Below are 23283 nucleotides of genomic sequence, written 5' to 3' on the forward strand. Positions count from 1 at the left end.
AATAAGGATATTTTTGTGGCTCATGTGACTATTATTTGCCCCCACAGGAAAGTTTCAGTGTCTTAGACTCTGGAATTTATCGTGTTATTAGTCGAAGAGGCAGTCAGTCAGATGAAGACTCTTGTTCCCTAAACAGCCAAACATTGTCAGAAGATGAGAGACTTAAAGAGTTTACTGCACACCAGGAAGAAGAGCGGGTGGAGCTTGGTAATGGCTTGCCATGAAAATTGCTTTTCGGTTGCCTTTTTTGTGTTCAGCAAGTAGCTGGTGATATGGTGTCTAAGTTTAAAACAACGACAAAATCCTTTATAGCTGTAAATTCCATTTGTCTTCCACCATTTAGATATCCCTGATTTAAACCCTATAAACTGTTCGGTGAATCACATGTGCCACATCTTGCTGGTAAGCCTAAAGTCACCACTTATGTGGCCTCTTGTAGTAAAACATTGCACTGAAAACCTTAGGGTTGAGATCCTGACTCAATTGAAGTAAATGGCAAAATTCCCTTTTATTTCAGTAGAGCCAGGATTTCACTCAAGATTTCCTTTTTTTGTAGGTAACTCAGCTAGGTTATTCTTACCATTAAGGCAAAATACCCTGCTTCAGTATTAATCCAGCCTCTGCTAGCCAGATTTCCACTTTTGTTGTCCTATCCTAACTCTAGTTGAGCCAGGCCTTATATTGGTGCCAGGGCGCTGGTCGGTGTCGGTCAAGAGCTTTTAACTTTCTTGCAGGGTTTCTTTTCTGGGTTTTTTTGGAAGGGATTCCCTCCTGTACATTTACACATTGGTGTATGAGGGATGCAATCTTTTGAAATAGTAACCCCATTATTCCACCCAATCAGCTTTGTTCTTTTCTTCCCCCAACAAATGTCCATCTCTGGACAAAAGTAGAGGCTTCTCTGGCTTTTCAAGGGGTAGTGTGATCTCTCCTTTCTGAAAAAAACACACCTTTGTTAGTAGCTCCTTTCTCTGCTGCTGCCTGTCTGTGTTGATAGAGGAAGCTGTTTAAAGCTGGGTAGAGGATAGAATGGCCTGCAGAGAGGGAGATGCTCTTGGGTTTCTGCTGGGAATATACTCTAGTGCTATAGGGAGAATATTGGGATTTATTTTTTGTATAGTGAGCTCTCTCTTCAGATGCACCAAAAGAGCTGGATGAGGCAGACCTGAAGGCACACTTCTATTAAATATTAAACTCCTTCCACCTCACCCACCCAATTTAGAGCTGCTTGCTATGAGAAGGTGTGGAGTCTTTCTCCTGACCCCTAGGTTGCTGATGACCTAAAAATTAAGTGGGGCAGGAGAGCAAAACTCCTTTCTCATCAGGGAGTCAACTGCTATCCCCTGCAGAGTGGGAGTGTCCTGTAGGAAGGGATGGCGCCCCTTGTGATCTACCTGATCTTGAATTGAACCCTGCTCTGTTTGGTCAAGAGGGAAGGTGAAGAATGCAGCTGTATTGGTAGACTCATTCTTTTCTAAAATCAAGTGGATTATACTAAAGTGTATGAAAATATGTCAGGGGGTTTCTTTGGCCTGTTTTTTTAGTAATCTGTTGGTGTCAGAAACTAAAATGTTGTAGTGCAACAGTTTTTTTTTGCCAAGGTGTTTGTGGACTTTCTCACAATTTGTGTCAAGAAAGAGTGGAAAATATAAAGGTTTAAAAGCTAATACCATCTTTAGGAAGGTTTGTACTATTAATAAATGCATGTTTTGTGACCATGAACTTTACACTTGTCATTTGTGACATTTGTTCACCCATCTTTACTTTTTGGTTATGCCATCTTAATGTATTTTAGAATGTAAAATTTTCAAGTGAAGAGACTTGGCTTTACACGTTTGGAGTTAGAGCTTTCCTGTTGCTGCTCAACTAGTGATCTCCAAGTGGCTGGTTATTTCAAACTATAAAAGTCCTAGCTGCTTCTGTATCTCAGTGCATGTGAGCATCATTTGGTACTTTAGATCAGTGGTTTGCAGACTGCAGGTTGCGACCTAGAACTTGGTCGCGGAATGTAAGGTGCTGGGTTGCGGCAGCTCTGGTCAGCACCGCCGACCTGGTCGTTAAAAGTCCCATCGGCGGTGCTGCCTGACTAAGGCAGGCTAGTCCCTACCTGACACTGTGCTCCGCCCCAGAAGCGTTCAGCAGCAGGTCCGGCTCCCGGGGGGGGGCACGGGGCTCTGCATGCTGCTCCTGCCCCAAACTCTGGCTCTGCACTCCTAGCCAATGGGACATGGGGGCAGTGCTTGCGGGCAAGAGCTGTGCGGAGCTGCTTATATACCTTTGCCTCGGAGCCGGACTTCCTGCTGGCTGCTTCCAGGGCACAGCGTGGTCTGCGGTGCCAGGACAGGCAGGAAGCCTGCTTGAGCACCCCCACTGCACCACTGACCGGGAGCCACCTGAGGTAAGCATGCACCCCCAATCCCCTGCCCCACCCCTGAACCCCACCCAAACCCGGAGGCCCTTCCTGCACCCAAACCCCTCATCCCTGGCCCCACCCCAGAGTCTGCCCCCTCAGCCCAGATGTAATCTAACTTTCTCAGCCCAAATGTAATCTAACTTTCATGAAATGTCACTACATAGTTTAATATGACATATTTATGTTAGTTTTTTTTTTTTTTTTTTTTTTGAGCCATCTTGGTTACCTGCTGAAAACAGCATTGAGCTGTTGCCTCAGAATAGGCCAGAAATCCATGTACAGAAGACAGTCACCCATCCAGTGTTCTCCTCTTACTGCCACTAGTTTGTCAGTTGCCTCTTTATCAAATAAAGATTCAACAGGTTAATAAAACAAATACCTACTGGTCTAAGGCCAGTAATGCTAAAATTGCCCTTGATCCCAAGGACTGTGTGTGTGTGTGTGTGTTGCTAGTTCCTATCCTATCTCCAGTCTCCCAGTCTCAAAAAAAAAAAAAAAATAATAATAAAAAAAATCCATGATAGAACCTGCAAGTAAAAAAGAAAACACAATTTAGGCTACAAGAGTAAAATTTCCCAGTTAAAGGAAAGCATGGGTCCTAACTGGATTATATGTTTCGTTGTCAAGTCATTGCTTCATAATTTTATTATTTCAATTCCGTTTGTTAGAAAACGTATCTCATACTTCTGTGGTGGTTGAGACTGATCGGAATGAGACTTTTCTCCCATTCAGTATTCCATTGTCATTTCGTTCACCATCTCCTCTGGTCTCCCTCCAAGCTGTCAAGGAAAGGTAAACATCATAGGATATTTGTTCATCCATTATATTCCTTTTTTTCTGAATTCATAGCATTGTTGTTTCATACTTTGCCGAAAGATAAAATATTACATAAAATACACAATATAAAATCAAATTTGATAGGGAAGTTAGAGTTTAATCCTGACTCCAATGAAGATAATAGGAGTCTTGCTATTGACTTCAGTGAAGCCAGGATTTCACTCTTGAGTTTTAAATGGAAGTTAAGAACACATACCATAGTCTTGTGGCTAGCGTTTCCAACTTTTGAGTGAGTCTATTGATTGTGGCTATGGGATTTAGCATTTTGGTACTTAGATTGTTGAAGATGTTAAGGTCCTGTGTGTATTTTAATGATGGTATGTATTGTCAAGATATGTACCCCAAATCAATTAAATTGTCCCTTCCCTCCTTCAGTAAATCTTATGCATTCCTCACAGGTATCTGGAATCAACTGTGGTTTATACCTACTGTATGTGAACAAACCCAGTTTTATGTCTAAAAATCAAAATGTGCGGCTTTAAAATATAAAACAAGCAAGCCACTAAAATAAGGGGGGGAAATAGCTTGGATAAAACTGGTTATTTCAAAGCTCTGAATATAATGCATCTTATTTAAAACCAGAAGTGCTGGCCCATGGTGTTTGTAGCATTATCTTGAAATGTTGGGTTAGCCCTTTCATTCAGTTTTCTAAGGTAAGTGTATTGCTCCCAGACCCTTCAATAATAAAATAATGTTTTCATCAAATTACTTGATGCCTGTTAGTCTATTGAAAGCTTCATCCATAAGCTTTATGTGGATATTCACACCTCCATTTTCCTCTTTCCAAATACCAAGCTATATCCATTTAAAAAAGTTTGTTACCAGAGAACATTAATTTTTACACAAGCAGAAAATTAAATCCATAAGTATTCATATGCTACATTCTAGTTACTCCAGTTTAAAGGCTTGGGTCAAGAATCCTATTTTATTTTGTGGTTTATAATCTTTTATAAAAATTTCCCTTCAACGCTCACTGTATTTTAAGATCAGTAACCTACTGGGCTTAAACCCATTCCCTCTTCTTAAATTTGAAGAGCAGCTCTTTTTGTGTTGTACTGTGCCACCACTAGGAGGGGCTCTTTGAGTGGTGAATGTTAACTGTTTAACCAGAGAATCCAGAAGTTCTATTTCGAGTGATTGTACAAGTCATTTCCACTGTAGGGGTGTGTGTGTGTGTGCCTTGCACAATTGTTGGGAACCTTTTCCCTGAGTGGTACCCAGCAGGGTGGGTCAAGCACTCTCTGCCATCACTCGCCACTGCTTGCAGGTATAGAAGGACAGTGACAGCTTTTGTAACAGTTCCAGTCTTGCTATTACATGTTTATTTCACTTGCTCTTTGTATATAGTCTGTTGTTTAGTTGGTAGTTCGATATAGTTCATGGTTAGTGTTAGTGATAGGTTTCAGTTTTTAGATTCTTTATGGACCAAATTTGATTCTCAGTAGCAGGCACTGTACTGGAGCCATGCCTTGTTCTCTGGGGTTCAAGTCCTGCCAATCTTTGTGCTAGAGCTTTGCCCGTCAGTGACCCACAGCCCAGCTGCCTAAAATGTTTGGGGGAGTCCCACATCAGTGAAAAAGTGTCACATTTATAGAGAGTTTAAGCCTCACTAGAAAAACGAGAGAGCAGCAAGACTTAAACATCTCTTTATGGAGGCGGCATTTTACCCTCCTTTGGAGCCATTGGGTTCAGAGCATATTCCAAGCCCGGCACCATCAGTACAGAGACACATCTTCCAGGGACTCAGTACCTCGTTCAGCAAGGCCAGCTAGAGACGAGGACTCTGTGAGGGACTCGAAGGGGAAGTGTTTTCTAGAGCATTCCTCTGCCACAAAGTGGGGTTGTCAACTCCAGAATCTATGCCAGGTCTGTTGAGGCCAACCCCTGAATTTATTATACAAACACAGCAGACTGAAGACCAGTTCTGGTATTGATGACGTCAGAGGTACGCTGCCACAGAGAATTGCTTAACCTTTTGGTACCGGCATCCCCAGCAGAGCAAGAGTGGTTTCAGCAGGTCAGCAAGAGCATGCAGTCCTGATGCTGCTTCCAATACCTAAGGGGCCAGTACAATCCAGAGGCAAGCCACTGTCACTATCCTGAGTACCACCACCTCTGGGTTCAGCTTACCTGTATCCTGTCTACATGGGTTCTGCTCCGCTGTTACTGCAGGACTCAGTCATCTTGGTCAGATTTGGAAGTGGGGTCTTCTGTGTCCCAAACCAGATGGCAGGGTTATTGTCCATCAGAACTTTGTGGTTTATGGATGTCCCAGTCTGAGAAGTCATGTCTGAATCCAATGGGAAAGGCAGAGGAGACCCTACTAGTGTTGCTAGAAAGACCAACAACCAATTTTGCTGATACCATGCTGGTGCAATTAGTATGAGGTAAGCATGATTCTGCTTGGCCTTGAACAGGACATTGGGTAGTAATGTATGCATTTCCTCTAACAACAGCAGGGAGCTCATCTGTGATAGCATGAAACTCTGTTAAAGAACCTGGGCTGTGACCCCCTCTGGAGCAGAACTGATGGCACTTTCTATTGGTCTTTGTTGCAAACAGGTCCTCTTGGGGAGTTCTCCACAACTGGGCGGTGGACCTGGCCACATCCAAACAGAGACCATTCCTGGTGAGCGGAGGAGGACCTGACAATGTGTTCTGCTCGCCTGGGAAGCAAGCAGCTTTGGGGTGTATTGAGTTCGTTTTACAGAACTCCCAAAGCAGAATTACCTCCTGGCACAGCTAGAAGGAACACACCCCTCCCTGTCTGTTCACATAGGACATAGTCCCTGTATTGTGCATTAACGCTAGCAGACTTTTCCCTCACAGTATGTGGACGGAAGGTCAAACAGGCTAGATTGGTAGCATGTAGCTCCCTGATGTTTATTGGAATCCTCAGATCTTGCGAGGGCCACAATCCTTGAGTTGCAGGGTTCTGATGTGGCCCTCCCAGGGATGAGGTATCCATGACCAGCTTGAGCATTGGTTGCGGAGAAACGAAGGGAACTCCTGCACAGACATACCAAAGGTCTGTCCATCAGTTCAGAGAGGATAAAGTTACCTATGGAACACTAATCACTCTGCCTAAACTACGTCGCAGGGGACATACACCGACGCTAGCCATTCCTGAAGCCTTCTGAGGGCAGAAGTGTAGTCTGGCATGCTGCACTATACGGGTACATGCCACCATGTGTCCCAGAAGCTTGAGCCAAGTGTGTGCTTGGTAACTGGATGTGCTTTTAGATCCAAGACCAGGTCTCTGAGCATTTGAAGAGTTGACAGGGACAGATACACGCTGGCTTTTGTAGCATCCAAGCATGTGCCGATAAATTCTATTCTTTGCATGGGTTTTAGAACTGATTTGTCCATACTGAAGAACAGCCCTAGTGTTTTGAAGGTGGACTGAATGATGGTCATACTGGACAGTGATTGAGACTCGGACTGACCTCTCATCAGTCAGTCGTCCTGGTGGAGGAATCACATGGATTTCCAATCTCTGCAGATACACAGTTACCTGCGCCCTGTACTTTGTGATAATGCAACAGGCTGCTGATAGGCTGAATGGAAGCACTGTGAATTGGTAGTGAATTCCATTGACTACAAACCTGAGAAACTTCTGGTGGTCTGGATGGGTTGCAATATGGAAGTAAGTGTCCTTTAAGTCAGGGGCAGCATACAAGTCGCCCTGTTCCAGGGAAGACCAAATGAAAGCTTAGGATAACTGTAAGGAATTTTATTTTCTTCGGGTACATGTTTAATTCTGTTAGGTCTAAAATAGGTCTTTTGCTTTGGCACAAAGGAAACAGCACAAATAAAAACGCTTCCTACTGAGGAACAGAGGAACTTTCTCTCAGGCTTCTGCTAGAAGGAGAGATTGGACCTCCTGCTGAAGAATGGTCTTGCAAGAGTGGTCCCTGAAGAGTGACAGGGAAGTGGGATTTGAAGAAGGGTAGAAACAAATTGAAGGGAATAATCTCCCCTCCCCAACCTACAGGCTTTCCACGTGGCCATAGGGATGCCTCTTGGTTAGCACTATTGGAAATGGCTCACTCAACAGATGTTCAGGAAGCACTTCTGAGTAGCAGAAATCCTTCAACTAGATGTGCTTATCTGGCCACATGGAAACGTTTTTCTATTTTTTCTCAACAGAAACGGTGTCTCTCTAGTGCAGGCTTCCATTAACCATGTTTTGGATTATCTGTTGCACCTCAAACATCAAGACAGTTCAATTAAAGTCCATTTGGCGGCTATTTCAGCATTCCACCCTCTACTGGGTAATAAATCACTCTTTTCCAACCCCGTAACTATCAGATTTCTAAAAGGGTTGGATGAATTATACCTTTAGGTACAGGAACCTATTCACCCAAGGGATCTCAACCTGGTGCTAAAAAAATGAACAGGACTTCCCTTTGATCTTCTTGCAAATTGCTCCCTGCTCCATCTCTTTATGAAAGTGGCATTTCTGGTTGCGTTAACCTCAGCAAGGAGAGTGGGTAAATTGAGAGTCCTGGTTTCCGAGCCTCGTTATACAGTTTTCTGTAAGGATAAAGTGTACCTCCTCCCCCATCCAAAATTCTTGACAAAGGTGGTTTCCAATTTCCACATTAACCAGGCAGTTTATTTGCCAACTTTTCCCCAAAAGCCTACATGTGTACAGATGAGCAAAAACATCATTTGTTGGATGTGAGGAGAGCATTAGTCTTCTATTTGGGCTGCCCCAGACCCTTTAGATCTTCAGCACAGTTATTTGTCATGATTTGCAGCCAGGGTGAAAGATTAACCGGTTTCCACTTAGGAAATCTAGAAAGAAATCCTCTCTTGCACTTGTTTGTGCAGTTAGCTTATGTCACGCCACTTCTTACCTGGAGTATTGGCTCATTCAACTAGAGCACAAACAGCTTTCCTCATGCATGTACCTGGTCAAGACATTTGCAAAGCAGCTACCTGGTCATCAGTTCATACATTTGCTGCTCATTATGCCATTTCCCGTCAGTCCAGGAATAATGCCAGTTTTGGATGGCTTGTTCCACCATAACTGTTCAGACTCCAAACAGTTATCTGCTTGTGAGTCACCTGTAGTGGAATGGACCTGTGCAAAATATTTTGAAGAACAACAGTTATGTAAAGGTAGGTAACTGTTTTTTCTTTCTGACATGGCTAAACTTGTTCTGACCTAGAGCGCAGGAACTTGAGGTTGCTTTTGAATCCTGGTTTTCTAAAAAACTCTTGCATGTTATGGGCCAATATATTAGAGTTTTGGAATGTAGGTAGGCCTTCCTTTGGAATGAGACATTCTAAGGGTTAGGAATGGATAAGTGAAACAGAGGACCTCTTAGAATGCTCTCTAATTTATTAATAACTGTAAATTTCCTGAACAATTTTCTTGTCACTGTGAAGGTCATTATAGACCAAATTAAAAGATAATTAACAAAATTCTTGTGCGTGTGCGAATTTAGAGGCTTTATCATGGAAAAATTAACCTCTCTGTATTGCAAATAAAAATCTCATAATTTGCATAATTGTTAAATCTCCTCTACGAGCAGCACAAAACCAAACTTCCAGTGTTTTATTTTGTGATTTCCATTGGGGCCTAAAAATCTTAGGAGTAAAGAACTTGACTAAAGCATACAAGTTCTGAGATGTTTCTTACTGAGTGCAACATTTTTTCATGTTTGGTTCTGACTGACTGATACTTGCTGGTTGCCAGTGCGCCCATCCTCTCTTCCTGCCTCCTTCAGATGATAAAGGTTTCTGAAGTGAGAAGCTGGCTAGAAAGACCGAGATTTATTGCGTTGACTGAGCTCCCCCCTACTGCCATCTCAGTTGTTTGAACTTTTGACTTTTAGTGTTTCCAGCTTTGTACGCAAAACCACTGAAAAGATTGGCACCCTTCATATGAGTCCTGATGTCAGAGTGAGGCAGGAAATAAAAGATGATGAGGAGTCTCACGAAGTGACTGCTAGTATAGCCACGCACTCCCAGGAAGAAGATGAAAACGAGTAAGTTCAAGCTCGCATAGTTTTATTAGTCGAATGTGCCAGCTGCCCAAGGACTGGGAACTCTTGTCTTCCACAGTGATCCCATTCATTTAAAGAATGGGAAATCACATGATTCTGCTGGAGATTTTTTTCCAGCTGGCTGTATAGAGAGGCTCCATGAATTTACCTGGTTTCTCCCTCCTCCCTCACCCCCTTTCTCAATTTTTTACCCCCAAGCTTGTTCAGGTGTCAAACTCGTCTCGAAAATGGATGTTAACAGTTTACATTCGTGGTGCTGGAATGGTTGAGGAAGGGGAAACTAATATAGCTCCCTACTTGCTCTTCTTGGGTACCTAAGCAGGCTTGTTGACGCATGTGAATTTTAAAGCCTACATCCTATTTTTAATTAAAAGAGGAACAAGCAACTTTATCAGCCTCAAAACTGGGTTGTTTAAAGGAATAAGAAAACACTCTAGTGGCTTAGTCATATGAATAAAGAATGAGAGCTAAATTGTTATCTGGAGTTAAATTGGCAAATCATTGAAATATTTTAAGCAATGAATTTGTAATAGCTCAGTGTTAGTTTTGTTTCTTGACATCTGAGAACCCTCATAGGTAATGAATTACAAGATGGAAGAAATTATTTTTCTTCTGCTCCTCAAGTCCAGCTGCTCCATAATTACTGTAGTCTCATTTGTCTGTTTCTCATGAAAAGTAACAGAGCTGCATTTCTCATAACAGAATTAATGCTATTTCTCCCTCTGTTTTGAAAAGAGAGCACAATTTTGTCTTCATATTTCTTTCTAGAGTGGAACTACAGAGCCAGCCTCAAGAAGAGGATCGGCTAAGAGATCTCAAGGTAGCAACGACAGAAGCTATGTAAGTAGAGACCATAGAGCTATATTTTACTTTGGCAGAAAGCCTTTATTGTAAATGTCTGCAATAAATGATACTGTGCAAGTATATCCAGACATGGTGTATGGCTGTCTTGGGAGTGGGCAAACTTTTTGGCCCGAGGGCCACATCTGGGTGGGGAAATTGTATGCAGGGCCATGAATGTATGGCTGGGGCAGGGGGTTGGGGTATGGGAGGGAATGCAGGGTGCAGGAGGGGGCTCAGGGCAGGGGGTTGGGGTGCAGGAGGGAGTGCGGGGTGTGGGAGGGGGCTCAGGGCAGGGGGTTGGGATGTGGGGTGTGGGCTCTGGCCCAGCACCGCTTACCTCAGGTTGCTCCGGGGTGACAGCGGCACTCAGTGGGGCTAAGGCTGGCCCTGTGCTGCTCCCGGAAGTGGCCAGCATATCCAGCAGTGGCTCCTGGGGGCAGGGTGGGGTAGGCGGCTCTGCTGAGCGCTGCCCTCGCCTGCGGGTACCACTCCCAAAGCTCCCATTGTCCACCATTCCCCGTTCCCGGCCAGTGGGACCTGTGGGGGGCGGTGCCTGCAGGTGAGGGCAGCCCAAGGAGCCGTTCCCTCCAGCCCCAATAGTTTGCTCTTCCCTGGGCTATCTGAAAGTCCTTCCTTGAATAGTGGCTTTTTTCCATTAAAAATATAACTTCATTGTGAGTTTTGCTGAGAAAAAGAGGACTGTAGCATTAGAGGTAGAATTGAACAGTTGCCTACCAAGCTACATGAATCATTTGGAGGGGAGATCCCCCAAAGCATGCGAGGAGAAATTATATAGTGACTTTCCTACTGTCCTGACTACTCAGGAAAACAGCATTGGTCTGACCAGTATCTAGGAATATACTAGAGTTGCGTTGTCCTCTTGATATGTCTAATAGATCAGCTCTGGCATCTCTTGATTATTAAATAGCAAGTTCAATTCATTTCCACTTTGTTTTACAGAAACAAACTGCAAGATCCACTGGTTTTGTTAGAACCACAATGCTTGAGAGGAGTTTTGCAGGAGTGGTTTTTGTATCTGGAAGAAACATTTGGTTTCAAAGAGCCTTCCTTTTCAGGTGACTGCTTATCCATGAAGAAAGTTAAGAACGTGCTTGCTGAAGAACAGAGTGAGGTTTTAGAAGAAAATATTGCACCAGAGCAACACAGTGAAGATCATGTAGGCAAAGGACAGACAGATGCCTTGCAAGGAATTACTGAACAGGATCAAAGTAGCGAAGCTCATTTTGGCAGAGAAGTGTGTGAAAATGATGCCAATTCAAAGGGAGCCTCAGGCCATGTTTTTCAAATGTATCCTCCATGTCTCATAGCGCACGATATTCACAAGGACCTAATGGAGTTGACAACATTATGTTTTGAATTAAATGTGTTTCCTTGCGAGAATGGGAATGCGGAAGAAAGTGCTGAACAGGATTTACAGCGAACAATGGCATGGGTCTTGGCTTGCCAGTTCATAAAGGACTATTTCTTTCTCTTGGATTTAAAAAGACTGAAGCGATGTATTACAAGCAATTACACTAGCAGTCCCAGTGTTTGGGAAACTTACATTGAGGGATTGAAAGGTAATGGCTATGGTGGCTTTTTGTTTTAACTTTTAAACCAATTGAAGCTAAGTTTTAGGTTTTTGTTCTGGAAAAAATCCAGATTTAAAAAAAAATAAATAAAAAAAATCCAGCCTGAGGGGACATTCCTTTCTGAACCACCTCTGAAACAAGTGGTCTTTTTCGTTTTTTTAATAAACAAAACTAGGTTAATAAGAACCAGTGGCTTCTAGGGGAAAATGCTTCTTGTTTAGTTACTACACTGATGTTACTTCCTAAACAAGTTAATCTCTAGTGCAGCTGCAGTTAGCTAAACATGGTAGTGATATGAATCAAATGTGTTGAAACAGAATATGCAAATGTCAAAGAGAACTTGAAAAAGTGTGGTGCTGTTAAACTCAAATAATTTCAATTATTTAACATATAAACCTAAAATTAGGGAAAGAGTTTCAGCACCCTCAGGGGCAAAGTAGGCACAAATATTTCAGCTCGTTTCCAAAGCTTGAACGACAGCACATTTATGAAGATCAGCAGTGAATTGGAAAAACATTCCCCATATCGCCTCAGACATCCTTTTCTTCTCCAGAAGTCCCTTCTGCCCTTTCTCATACGTTTGCACTCCAATGAATGAGGCTTCCTGGATGTAACTCAGAACAGAATTTGGTCCACTATATGCAACTTCTAAAACTGAAGCAAAACCTTTTTAGGCAGGTCTTCAGGGCCACCAATTGATAGAACCCTGATTCGGCATAGAAAGTTAAGCACATGCTTAAGTTTTTTGCTGGATGGAGGACTATGTTTGGGCATGCAGAAATTTGTTCCATGTTGGCGTAAGCAAAGTTTAGAGTAGAAAAGTATTAATTGCATCCCTGCATTGATTTGAGCGGAACTGGTTATTTGCATTCAGTTAAGGATGTGAGGTTTCGCAAGATCAGGGCTTATGTGCCCAGTTTGCTTCCTATGAATTCAGTTACAGAATTCCCAGTGACTTCAGTAATGTCCTTTATTGGTAATTTAAGCTTTAAATTGAACTTGTAGTTCATTAACAGTTGGTGTCGAAATAAGTTCAGGATGGTCTGTTCTGTACATGTGAAGCATATGTTCTGAAATTCATGTGAGTTATGTAACTTTATATAGTAGAAAGTAAGTTGCCTTAAATCTTAAAGGGAAGGAGAAGTGGAAAACCTTATCTTGAAGTTTTTATACAAAAAAATTCCCTAACAAAAAAAATCAATTTAATAATGTTAACTTTGCCGTAACACTATTGATGGTAATTCAGTCAAAGCCAAACACACCGCTTAAGTGTGATTTACTCACCTGCTACCATTGCAGCTAGAGATACATTTCCATGATGGGGACTTTGGAAGAATAAAGGACATTTTTCTCTTCCTTAATTGTTTTTTAAACCAGCTGAGTTGAAAAAAATAAAATCTTAAAACGTTTACAATGTTTTGTGTTTCAGAACTGACTCACACTAGTCCAGTGACTCTGGCAATGGAAAATGGAGATATGTTGAAAATATTAAAACTGTTAAATGACTTGGGGCCCTGGGATAGTCCTCTGTTATTGGCACATGCTCAAAGGTCTGTAGTGTGTGACTTTTTTTCTTGTTGGTTAATATGACAAATTTCAGACTGTCAGTTCACTTTCTGTTTGCCTTGCTCTGGATTTGTATTCCCACTAGCCTCTTCAATGTTTTGTGAGACTTTATGGTAATAGTTCTAGTGTTAGCCTTGTTAAAGCAGAAGAACTTGAAACATGCTGGTAAATAAATTAGAATCTTGAAATAGAGTTGTATTTTCTTATCAAAGTGGCAATCTTGCTGTGATTTGGCATTAAAGATAATATTTGTTTGTTTGTACAGGCTCTATGAAAAGTTTGGGGAAACAGCTATAAGGCCCTTGGTCAAGTTCTACCCATCAATCTTGCCCTCTGACATCATGCAGCTTTGTAGACATCACCCTGCCCACTTTTTAGCATATTTAGACAGTCTTGTTAAATCAAAGCCAGAAGATGAAAGGTAAAGGGGCTGCATGTATGCTGTGTGCCTTTTTTTGTTGTTGGGAAATGGTTACATAATAAAAAGACTGGATATCATCCAGGTGTGTGGGGTTTTTTTAATGTAATGCTACTTTGCCTGCTCATTTAAAAATAGAGTGGAACTTAACATTAAATAAGCTTTTTGTTTTGCCAGTTAATTTCTATGCACCAGTCTCTTCCCATGTTGCCTCATTACAAAGCAGATTCCATTTTATCAAGATTTTTATAACAACTCTTTAATGACTTAGTGTTTTATAGACTGTAATGTATCAGATTAACTCAAACTAGCAATGGGAAACACTTCAATATGTAAAATTCAAATGTGGATGTAGTCTGTAATATTTCTGATGATTAAAGGAAATGTAACTTGTCTAGAAATCATCTTTCCAGTGCACTGATCCTAGGTATTTTTAAATAGTATATATAAAAAGTTTATCACATTTCCATATTTGGTCAATTTAAAACCCGTGGATTTTCCCATTCTTTCTTTAGGTCGTCCCTGCTTCAATCTCTTCTTAATCCTGAAGCGTTACGACTGGATTGGCTGTGTCTGGCAGTTTCCCATGATGCGCCACAAAGAACAAATACAGTGGATTCTGAAGGAAACCCTAGGTAAGGTAGTAAATAATGTATATTTAATTGCACTGCGCAAACCAGACGTAGTTGTTCAGACTTTCTATGTGTTCCATGATGGAGCTGGCTACCTCAGAGTAATTTCACTTCCCTAGAGGGTGAAATTCACCCCAGTGGAGAGAATCCCTATAAAGCCTTCAGTTAAACAAATGGCTGTAAATGATGCATAGTCTTGCCTTGGCCCTTCTGCAGCAGGTTGAATTTCATTCTAGAGTATGTTATCTCATCTACCTCAAGATGTCTAACAGCAGCAACCAAAGGATTAAATAACTTTCCTATCTTCATAATCCAGGCCAGAATGATCTCTTCAACGACTATAAATACATCTCTCTCTTAAGAAGCTGCCACTTCGTTTTTCAGAATCATTTTCAGTGTGTTTCTGGGGAAAACATTTTTTTAAAATGTGTGAAATTCCCCTACTGGCTCAGCTGGAGTATACAAAACGCCATTCCCTGCGCTGTGCACATGCCTCCTAATGTTGATGCTGATACACAAAAAGGCCACATTAACTTTTTTCTGTCCCTCTGTAATCACGTTAATCTGTGCCTACAGGGAAAATCTAATTTTAAGTGAATCCGTTAAGAAGATAGCTGGATGCACTGCTCTTTGAATTAATATTGTCAAAACTTCATGTGAAAGATGAAACAATCCCATTCATCTATTTGGCCTCCTGATAAAAAAAAAAGTGTTTTTTTTTAAAACTCATCAGAATGTTAACGTTTAACTTGAATTAAACTGTCTTCCCAGACCACGTTCACATTTGTTTACCTGGGGCTATAGCCAACTGATTTTGCTTCTGATTAAACTCCCAGCTGATTTTGTAACAAAAGAGAGGATGGCTCACTGCTGCAAGTCATATGGGTAAGTCGGAAACTTTGTAGTTTACTGAAAAATTATGATTATTCTTGAAACTGGTTTAGTTGGTATCTTGGCCCGCTGAACATACAAATGAAAACCAATATGCTTCCTGCCAGTCTACTGTCAACTAAATCTGTTTAAATGAAGTATTTTGTGGCTGGCTTTATTTTAAAGTGTCGTCATGTATAGGTTATAAATAGCCAATGTGAAACATTCCTCTGCAGTATTAATGGTATTTTGCTTTGTAGCTAAGAAGCAACAAAGTCAAGTTGTAGCACATACTACACCATTACCTGTTAAGCTCTGTTTACTAGCCAACAAATGTTATTGACCTAAAATATGACCAAGGAAATAACCCCAATGCAAGTCACAAGGGTTATACCTTCATAATTACACTAATGCCTCTCCCATATTTAACCTGCTTTAGCAGAGAGAAATTTACCCATCAGTCTTCATGGACCTCTTGTAGGCATAAAGACAGTCCCTCTGTTCCTAATTACCCCCACTCACTTATTTCCCTAATGACTTCCCTTCTTTTCCTTATGCAGCTCTTACTTCCGTATGATGATTGTTTTCCACTTGACCCTTTACACTGTCATTCACAAAAAACCCCTCATTGTAATATGGGACCTGGATTTGTTGATCATTGAGCACTTATGACCTTTGTGAGGGTGGTGTTTGACAAAAAGCCGGCTCTAGTTCATTCAGTAAACTGACAGTTCTGGGGACTTATGGCATGGCCAGGTTATTCCTAGTATTTGGGGTTATTTGCTTTTACTGATGAGTTTGGTAATGAAATGCTGATTTACCAATGACATTAGTTTAGAACAGATAAGTATTTGATTTTGGAAATTTTAATCTTTTTTTAAGCTTCTGGCCTGGATATCTCTCTCTGTGTTTGGAACTGGATAGAAGAATAGAAGCCTTTACTAATATTGTTCATTTGGATGATATGAACCTGTTGGATGGAGAACATGGTTAGTGAATCTTAACTCGTGAGCACACCAGTAGAATACATGATCTATATTGACTATGTACTGATTACCATTTAAATATAGAGAAGCATTTATCGAGAGTTGAATGATGTATTTTTTAAGCACTGATGTAGCAAGATCACTTAGCATTTTGTATAACTTCATATAGTATATTGTACAGCATAAATATAATTGAGTGTATAAATCAGTGACGCTCTTTGTAGTTTAATTCTTGTCTTCCAACAAAACAGCAGTGTTTTAAAAAATAAATAAATAAAAATCATAGTCTCGTTTTGAGTGGTTCAAATCTCTTGACATTTTAATCGGATTTTTTGGCTCCAGCTTTCCCTCTGAGTTTTTGTTGCCCAGTACCTTGAAGGATCAGCTAATTCACTAGCACTATCTCGTGGCTTTTCTAGAATATAGTGAGCCAGTTTCTGTATCAGATGGCAGAGTTGCAGGGAAAATCTACAATATACTAAAAAGACACACAAAGGAGCTCTTTTGCTCTTAGTTGAATCCAAAATCTCAACAATGGCTATGAAAAAGCTGGTTTTAGTGCTATACAATTAGCTCTGGTACACTTGAAAATGTTTTGTGTGACTGTCAAAAAATCAAATGCATTTTAAGCCATTTAACTAAGATATGAATGTAGAAAGTTGACTCTAGAAAACTAGCTTCTTTTAAATGCCAGTAGATGTAAAATTAGGTTGCTACAAGCTTTTTCCTCACAGATAACTACAGCCAGTCATTTAATTTTGCATTTAGGCTCAATTCCAGAGACCGTGGAAGAATGGAAGTTCCTTCTCCATCTTGCACAAAGTCACAGCACTGACCTCCACTATCATGGTACACAGAATGGGAATACTATCGGCCATGGTAGCACTAATTGGTCAAACTGCATTACTGTTGAAAATGTAGCTCTTTTGTTGGCTAAGGTAATTGGCCCAGATCGTGCCTTGCCAGTACTGCAGGAGTGTGATTTGACGGCTGAATTCTCTGAGAGATTTACCAGGATCTGTGAAATACTGAGAATTGCTGAAAAAAGGCAAAGGTAAGATGGGTGGGTGGGTGTGTGTGTGTGTGTGTATATATATATATAGAGAGAGAGAGAGAGAACTGTATTGATACTTCACTCAGTGCCATCCTAGGCCATAGTTTTGTCTTTCATTAAATTTAAAAAAAAGTGAAAACACTTCAGACTTGAGCTCCAAGAGTTTTTAAACAGTGTTACAGAGTGGTAAAACTACCTGAAAATACTTCTGTCCCCAGTTTAAGAGGTATATTTGAGATCTGTAGCTTAAAAATGAAAAATGTATTAACAGAAAATATATTCAGAATAAATGTTTAAAAAAAGGGGGGGGGGGAGAGGTAAATGACTAAACTATCAAAAGTCCACTGCTGAAGAACTCAGAAACTCCTCACCTGTACTTCATCCTCCTATAGCTAGACTGCTCTGATGGCTGCTTCATAAATGCTGTAATAGTGCAGTGAGACATTACAGTATTTGGGATTTGAGTCTACTTACACTGCAGCTGTTGCTGTTGAAGTAGTTCACCTGCAAATACACTATTTAACTCCTTTACGGAAAAAAAGCATGCATGGAAAAACATAAGAGGTTTTGGAATTAAATGAATTAAGTTCTAGAAGATGGCACTTGAAATGGTCCTATTGCAATCTCTCTTACACCAATCCTGAGGGGTGGTTACAAGCAAGAGTGAAGGCCTGGAATCTAGGAAGCTTTAAATGCTAGCATTAAATACAAAATAAAATAAAAAAACCCTGGTATCTTCTATTTTCTATTTACGGTTTATCATTCATGCTGTCTATTCAGGTCAGTGAAAAATCTTTAAAGGCAGGGGCATGATAGGGCTCTCTCTGAAATGGAATAGTATTTTTCTCTACATCGGACAGTTTAAACTCTTTCAAAAAGCTAGTGTCCAGCAAATTAGGTAACTAATATGTTGGATTTTTTTTTTCTATTTTGTCTGTAGAGCCCTGATACAGTCCATGTTGGAAAGGTGTGACCGTTTTCTGTGGTCCCAGCAGGCATAGCAAATATTCCAGGAAACACTGAAACGAAGTTGTGTACTGTGCATCTTCTACATTAAATTGCCTCTTAAGTTTCATCATCTCTTAAAGAAACAAACTCTTGTCCATACAATAATGTATGCAGCCACACTGCATGAAAATAGCACCTGAATTGGGTTTTCTTCTACAACTCTTCCTAAATAGTTTAAAACGTGCTTCTAAAACTGGTTTTAGAAATTGTTGAAATACTCCAATGTTTATGTTGAAATTAAGACCACAAGTGTCTAACAGATTTGGTTTTTTTACAATAGGATTAAAAGTGTTGAATGAACTTGGTAATAACTCTGCATGAATTAAAACAGTTGGTTAAAAGTACAGTCTTTTGAACATTAAATTATGTTTGAAAATAGTGTATTTTGACTTCAGCTGCTTTTCTGTGGGTTGGTTAAGACGTAAATTTCAAACAGATTAATTCTGTGTATACTGCCAGCATGAGCAGCCCCTGCTGGTAAATGTTAAGACTCACCCAAACTGTTTTCCCCTTCTGACATTCACTTATGTCAATAGCTGCAGTGAATCCATGCAAGAATGCAGATTTTTCCTTAATTGCATAGAATATCTATTCTTTTGATTTATTTCTTGGAATAGCTACATCTTTATCTTAAGAGCTATGTAAAATAATGTTATGGGGTATTCATTGCATAGTGTTGAAATATGCATTAAATCTTTGAAATACTCATTTATTAATAGAACACTGAAAAGAAGTGTAAACACAGCATTCGTAAATTGTATGAATCTGTCATGAGGTCATCTTCAGATAAATTACCACACAATGAACATATCTTTAGATGTCAATATTTCATAACTGATTTTTGATCTTTTTGGAAGAAATGATGAAACTGCATACTTCTTTTTATCTGAAATTGCCTTAAAAAAAGTATTTTAAAGGGAGGCTGTCAAGTTAAGAATCATATTTTTTAAAAACCTTTACCTCTGTTAAGATAAACATTGGATTATTAAAACTGAATATTTAAAACACCCAGTTTTACTTAATCATTTGCAAAAACTAGCTTTATACCTATTCTGTTTACTCTGTGAACTTCCTAGAGCTTAGATAGTGAAAACAGACAAGTGAGATTTACTTTTGGTTTTAGCTTATTTCAATTTAGAGCCTCATTTACTAGCACAATCCTATAATATTTAGGCAGTAGTCAAACCCCAAAGAACTAACTCCCTATAAAAAAATTTGTCATTTTTTCCCTCGTACACCAACATTTTGTGAGTAAATTTATTTGACAGTATCCCTTTGAAATAAGAGCCTTTATATGTTTTATATATATAGTTTTGTCTCCATGGTTTGCTGCATTCCAAATTAATGGTTTTGTTTTTATTTTATTTAAAATTTAATTATTTTTTGGTCAATGTGAATTTTATCTGTGAAGTTTGGTCTGATATATAAAACTACAGTTGGATGGGTAACCTCTTTGTCTCAATTGCTAGTACGAGTCACTCCCTTATGGTGGAGTGTTTCATAGCTCTTCTGGTGTGGGAATAAATGTCTACAGAAATAGGCCCAGTGGCAGGAATTTCAAACCTTAAGGTTCCTGTCTCTGAAAAGCCAACGAAACGTCCTCTTTCAACTTCAGTTTTTCCTGGGGTTGAGATTTTCAGCTGAAGTTGGGAAAACAGCACAAATGTGCCATCCTATACCTTCAGGCACACCATGTCTTATTTATCATAGGTGTAAAAAGGATTGGAAGTCAGGTACTCCTCTGTCGTCCTAACTTTGGTATTGATATGCCATGAGGCTTAGAACAAATCACTTTACCTTTCTGTGCCTGTTTCCCTACCTCTGCAATGAGAACACTTCTACCTCATGTCGGTGTTAGAATTAATTAGTTCAGTTTTATACAGCACTTCAAAGAAGTAAAGATCTATATAAGTGGAAGAATCATCTGTCTCAGGAAAATACATAACCAATGCTCTTTGTCAAAAGTCTAGTGAAATATTTTCAGTTTAGAGGATAAACAGCTGAAAGCTTTGTGTACATAATAACCTTTATTTTAAAATGCACAATTAACAATGCTGACTTTTACGATATATTACAAACTTTCTTTCAAAGAGCTTGTTTTTCCTTTTGCATAGCACTGTTCATATTAACCAGTTCAACAACAATATTTAAGTTTATTGCACCTAAAATGAACTTGTATTCATAATTTCAACTAATTTTAAGAGATTTCAATAAAAAAGAAAAATGTTTAGACTTAGTCTGAATTTCCTTATTTATACGTGAATAAGATGTGAAGGATACATGAACACATTGTGACTTCATCCTAGGAAATGCTGCAGTTGCACACCTGCAAGCATAAGAAAGGGAAGTCCGTCACCCAGATACGTTATGAGCCATTTAACACTTGTGTTTAACCTTTTTGGTGTGGAAGTGGAAAAAGGGATAAAGGGAATCTGAACGCAGACATCTCAGTTTTCTTAGGAATAGAGCTAACTCTAATAATGCAAGACTTTAAGGCAGGGCCTGGGCAAGTGGGAAGCGAGTGGGAAGACTGCAAGAGATGCTGTTTTGTCCTTGTGTTAGATAAGAATGGAACGCAGACTGTAGCAGGAACTGCTGTAAAAAGTAAGATATCAGGAAGGAATATGTATAAACAAGACATGGCTGTTGATCATTATTGTATGCAACAAAAGGTATAAATGCTTGCCCTAATTGTTTATCTGGCGGAGACCTGCCTAGGAAGGGGGAATCCCTGTCTGTGCACGCTCTCCCCCTTGCAATTGCTCGAGAATAAACTGTCTCTGACTTGTTACAAACAACCCAAGAGTGAAAACTGCGTTTTTCTTCTACATTGGCTAATACTTTGTGAAATCCTGTCACTTGGCTTATGAGTAAGATGGTCTGTATAGTGGGTTTTCGTGTCAAGACAAGAATCCACATATGTTGGTCAAAAGAGGTGTAGTTTAAATAATACTGAAGTGAATTTACTTTTTTGTACATTGTTTCACAGAGGAAAAATATACAAAATAGCCCAACTGTCAAATATTGCAAGCATGAGGACAACACTTTATTTTGATGCTTAGCTGTCCTCTGCTGGACAAATTGAAAGGTCTTTCTTGATCGGTGACTGAAACTGTACCTTTCCTCATTAAATAACCTAATCATCTGTCTTACTGGAATGCCCAGGCTCACTTCCAAGTTTCCACAATAAGCCCAGCCTTTTGGATATCCTCTGAGTGAGGCGTAGTAGGTCTCAGTAGATAAGACAACTTCACTGAGAATCCATAGAAATGGGTTCTACCAGTGAGTGCTGTGGCCTTGAATCTATTACTTCTCTGTGCCTCAGTTTCTCTATTTGTAAACTGAAGATACTTACCTGCCTATGTAAAATGCTTGGAGATTTGTAGATGAAAAAGACTATAGCCATTCAAGGGGTTCATGCACCTGTGGCTCGTGCATGTGGTCTCAGTGTCAGGTGTGTTCCCTGCACAAACACCTTTTAAAAAAACTCCAGTCAGAGCAATAAAGACTTGGCATTTCCTGACTTCAGTATGTTTCAATGTAAACGTTAAAATTGAACGTGCAGCCTTAACACTGTTTATGTGCATGTATGCATCGCTATATCGCCCTCAAATACTTTGTCCAACTTTTGGTAACACTGTATATTATGCCATTTTTTCTGATGGCCTTAGACACCTGTGTGACACTTATATCACTGTGTACAATCCGTAAGTCACAGATGCAGTTTGTGAAAATAGTTTATACACAAGATGTACAGCTAATAAGGCCAGGGCCCTACATCACTCTCTGCTCCTCCTACAAGATTGTAGAAATAATTGCATTCTTTGAGAGTGTTTTCAACGATGTGATTATATACACTGCAATGCAAACAGCTGTGGAATCTGATTTTTGCCTGTGTAGGTTTAAGAACTTTAGAAAGCTATGGCATTTAAGCTTTTAAAAGAAATCATATTCTGTAAGAACAACCCTAAATTTCACTGAATTATGCACATTACTGAATGGACAACTTTATACTCGGAATACATGAAGCTTTTAAGATTGAGGAATATTAAAGGGCTGTCTGCATGATATTGTAAATTCCCAGCACTCTGCTTCATACTGCTTGCACTTCTAACTGTGCAGGTCCTAAGGTAGTTGCCTGGCATGCTGCATGGCAAAGTTAGCCACAGCAGCATACTCTTCCTTACGAAATCCGTTAAAAAGAGCCAAAACATCAGACCAATCAGTGTTTAAAGATAAGGTGAGATTCTTAAACCCTCATGCCTGCCAAATACAAAGTATTGTTACAAGGAACTTCCTTTTTTCTTACCAAATGTTCACTCCAGTCATATTGCCCTTCAAGCTTTTTTGTTACAAAAGGACAAAATGTACAGAATCGATTTTCATTTCAAATTTTTTAAAAAATGTTTCTTTTTGGATGTAGACCAGGCCTGTAAAATTTCAGTCCAGAAGCTTGAGTGTTTTCAGAATGTTGAGTGAATGAAAAGAGGGCTAAAGGAAACATTTCGATAACCTTAAATACCGCTGTTAGGAGAGCTCCAGCTATACAACCCACCGCTACTTTAAATGATGATGTGCAGTGTCTCTGGTAGGCAGATCATAGAGGGTCTGAAAAACTAATGCATTACAGCAAGGTTTTCAAAAAGATGGAGTCACATAATTTAGGAAACAAAGTGGCTCTCTCCTGCCCCTTGAAGCCAGAATTGTTTCCAATTCCAGGTATCAAAGGTGGAGATTTACCATAGTTCAGTTCATCTAGGGGAAAATGCAGTTGTAGTTCAGGGACTACTGAGCTTCTCAATCTCTGCAGCTTTGTTACTTCAAGTAGTAAATGCTCTCCAGGATAACATGACCTAGGAGTTATCTTTCCCTTTTTTAAAGAACTAGTTGGAGTTTGTCTAGAAAAGTGTAGATGCTCATGGGAATAAAATGAGTAAGATTAAAATAAAATTACACGATTCAGCCTAACATGTCATTTTGCTGTCAAGGCTGTTACTGTTGAATGTAGACACTTCCAAAAGCTTCCAGGAAGCTCAAAGCCAGACTG

General features: G+C 39.9%; 1 protein-coding gene across 12 annotated transcripts in view; it reads left to right on the forward strand.

Annotated features, from left to right (window-relative positions):
* The window catches only part of HPS5 (HPS5 biogenesis of lysosomal organelles complex 2 subunit 2), an 81567-nt gene that overhangs the window by 22442 nt on the left and 35842 nt on the right, over positions 1–23283 (forward strand). For 10 of the 12 annotated variants that reach the window (XM_073347315.2, XM_073347311.2, XM_073347312.2 and 7 more), the window contains 12 exons: positions 48–207; positions 3082–3205; positions 9097–9249; positions 10036–10107; positions 11071–11690; positions 13132–13252; positions 13534–13689; positions 14202–14321; positions 15090–15203; positions 16071–16177; positions 16943–17228; positions 18169–21034. In XM_073347315.2, coding sequence (XP_073203416.1) covers positions 48–207; positions 3082–3205; positions 9097–9249; positions 10036–10107; positions 11071–11690; positions 13132–13252; positions 13534–13689; positions 14202–14321; positions 15090–15203; positions 16071–16177; positions 16943–17228; positions 18169–18229 — 2094 coding nt within the window. In that variant the 3' untranslated portion in view covers positions 18230–21034. Of the gene's footprint in view, positions 1–47; positions 208–3081; positions 3206–9096; positions 9250–10035; positions 10108–11070; positions 11691–13131; positions 13253–13533; positions 13690–14201; positions 14322–15089; positions 15204–16070; positions 16178–16942; positions 17229–18168; positions 21035–23283 lie in introns of those variants that run through there. The other 2 variants (XM_078853175.1, XM_073347316.1) reach the window with 1 other exon arrangement.

The sequence above is a fragment of the Lepidochelys kempii genome, chromosome 6 (assembly GCF_965140285.1).
Source record: "Lepidochelys kempii isolate rLepKem1 chromosome 6, rLepKem1.hap1, whole genome shotgun sequence".
Taxonomy (NCBI): Eukaryota; Metazoa; Chordata; order Testudines; family Cheloniidae; genus Lepidochelys; species Lepidochelys kempii.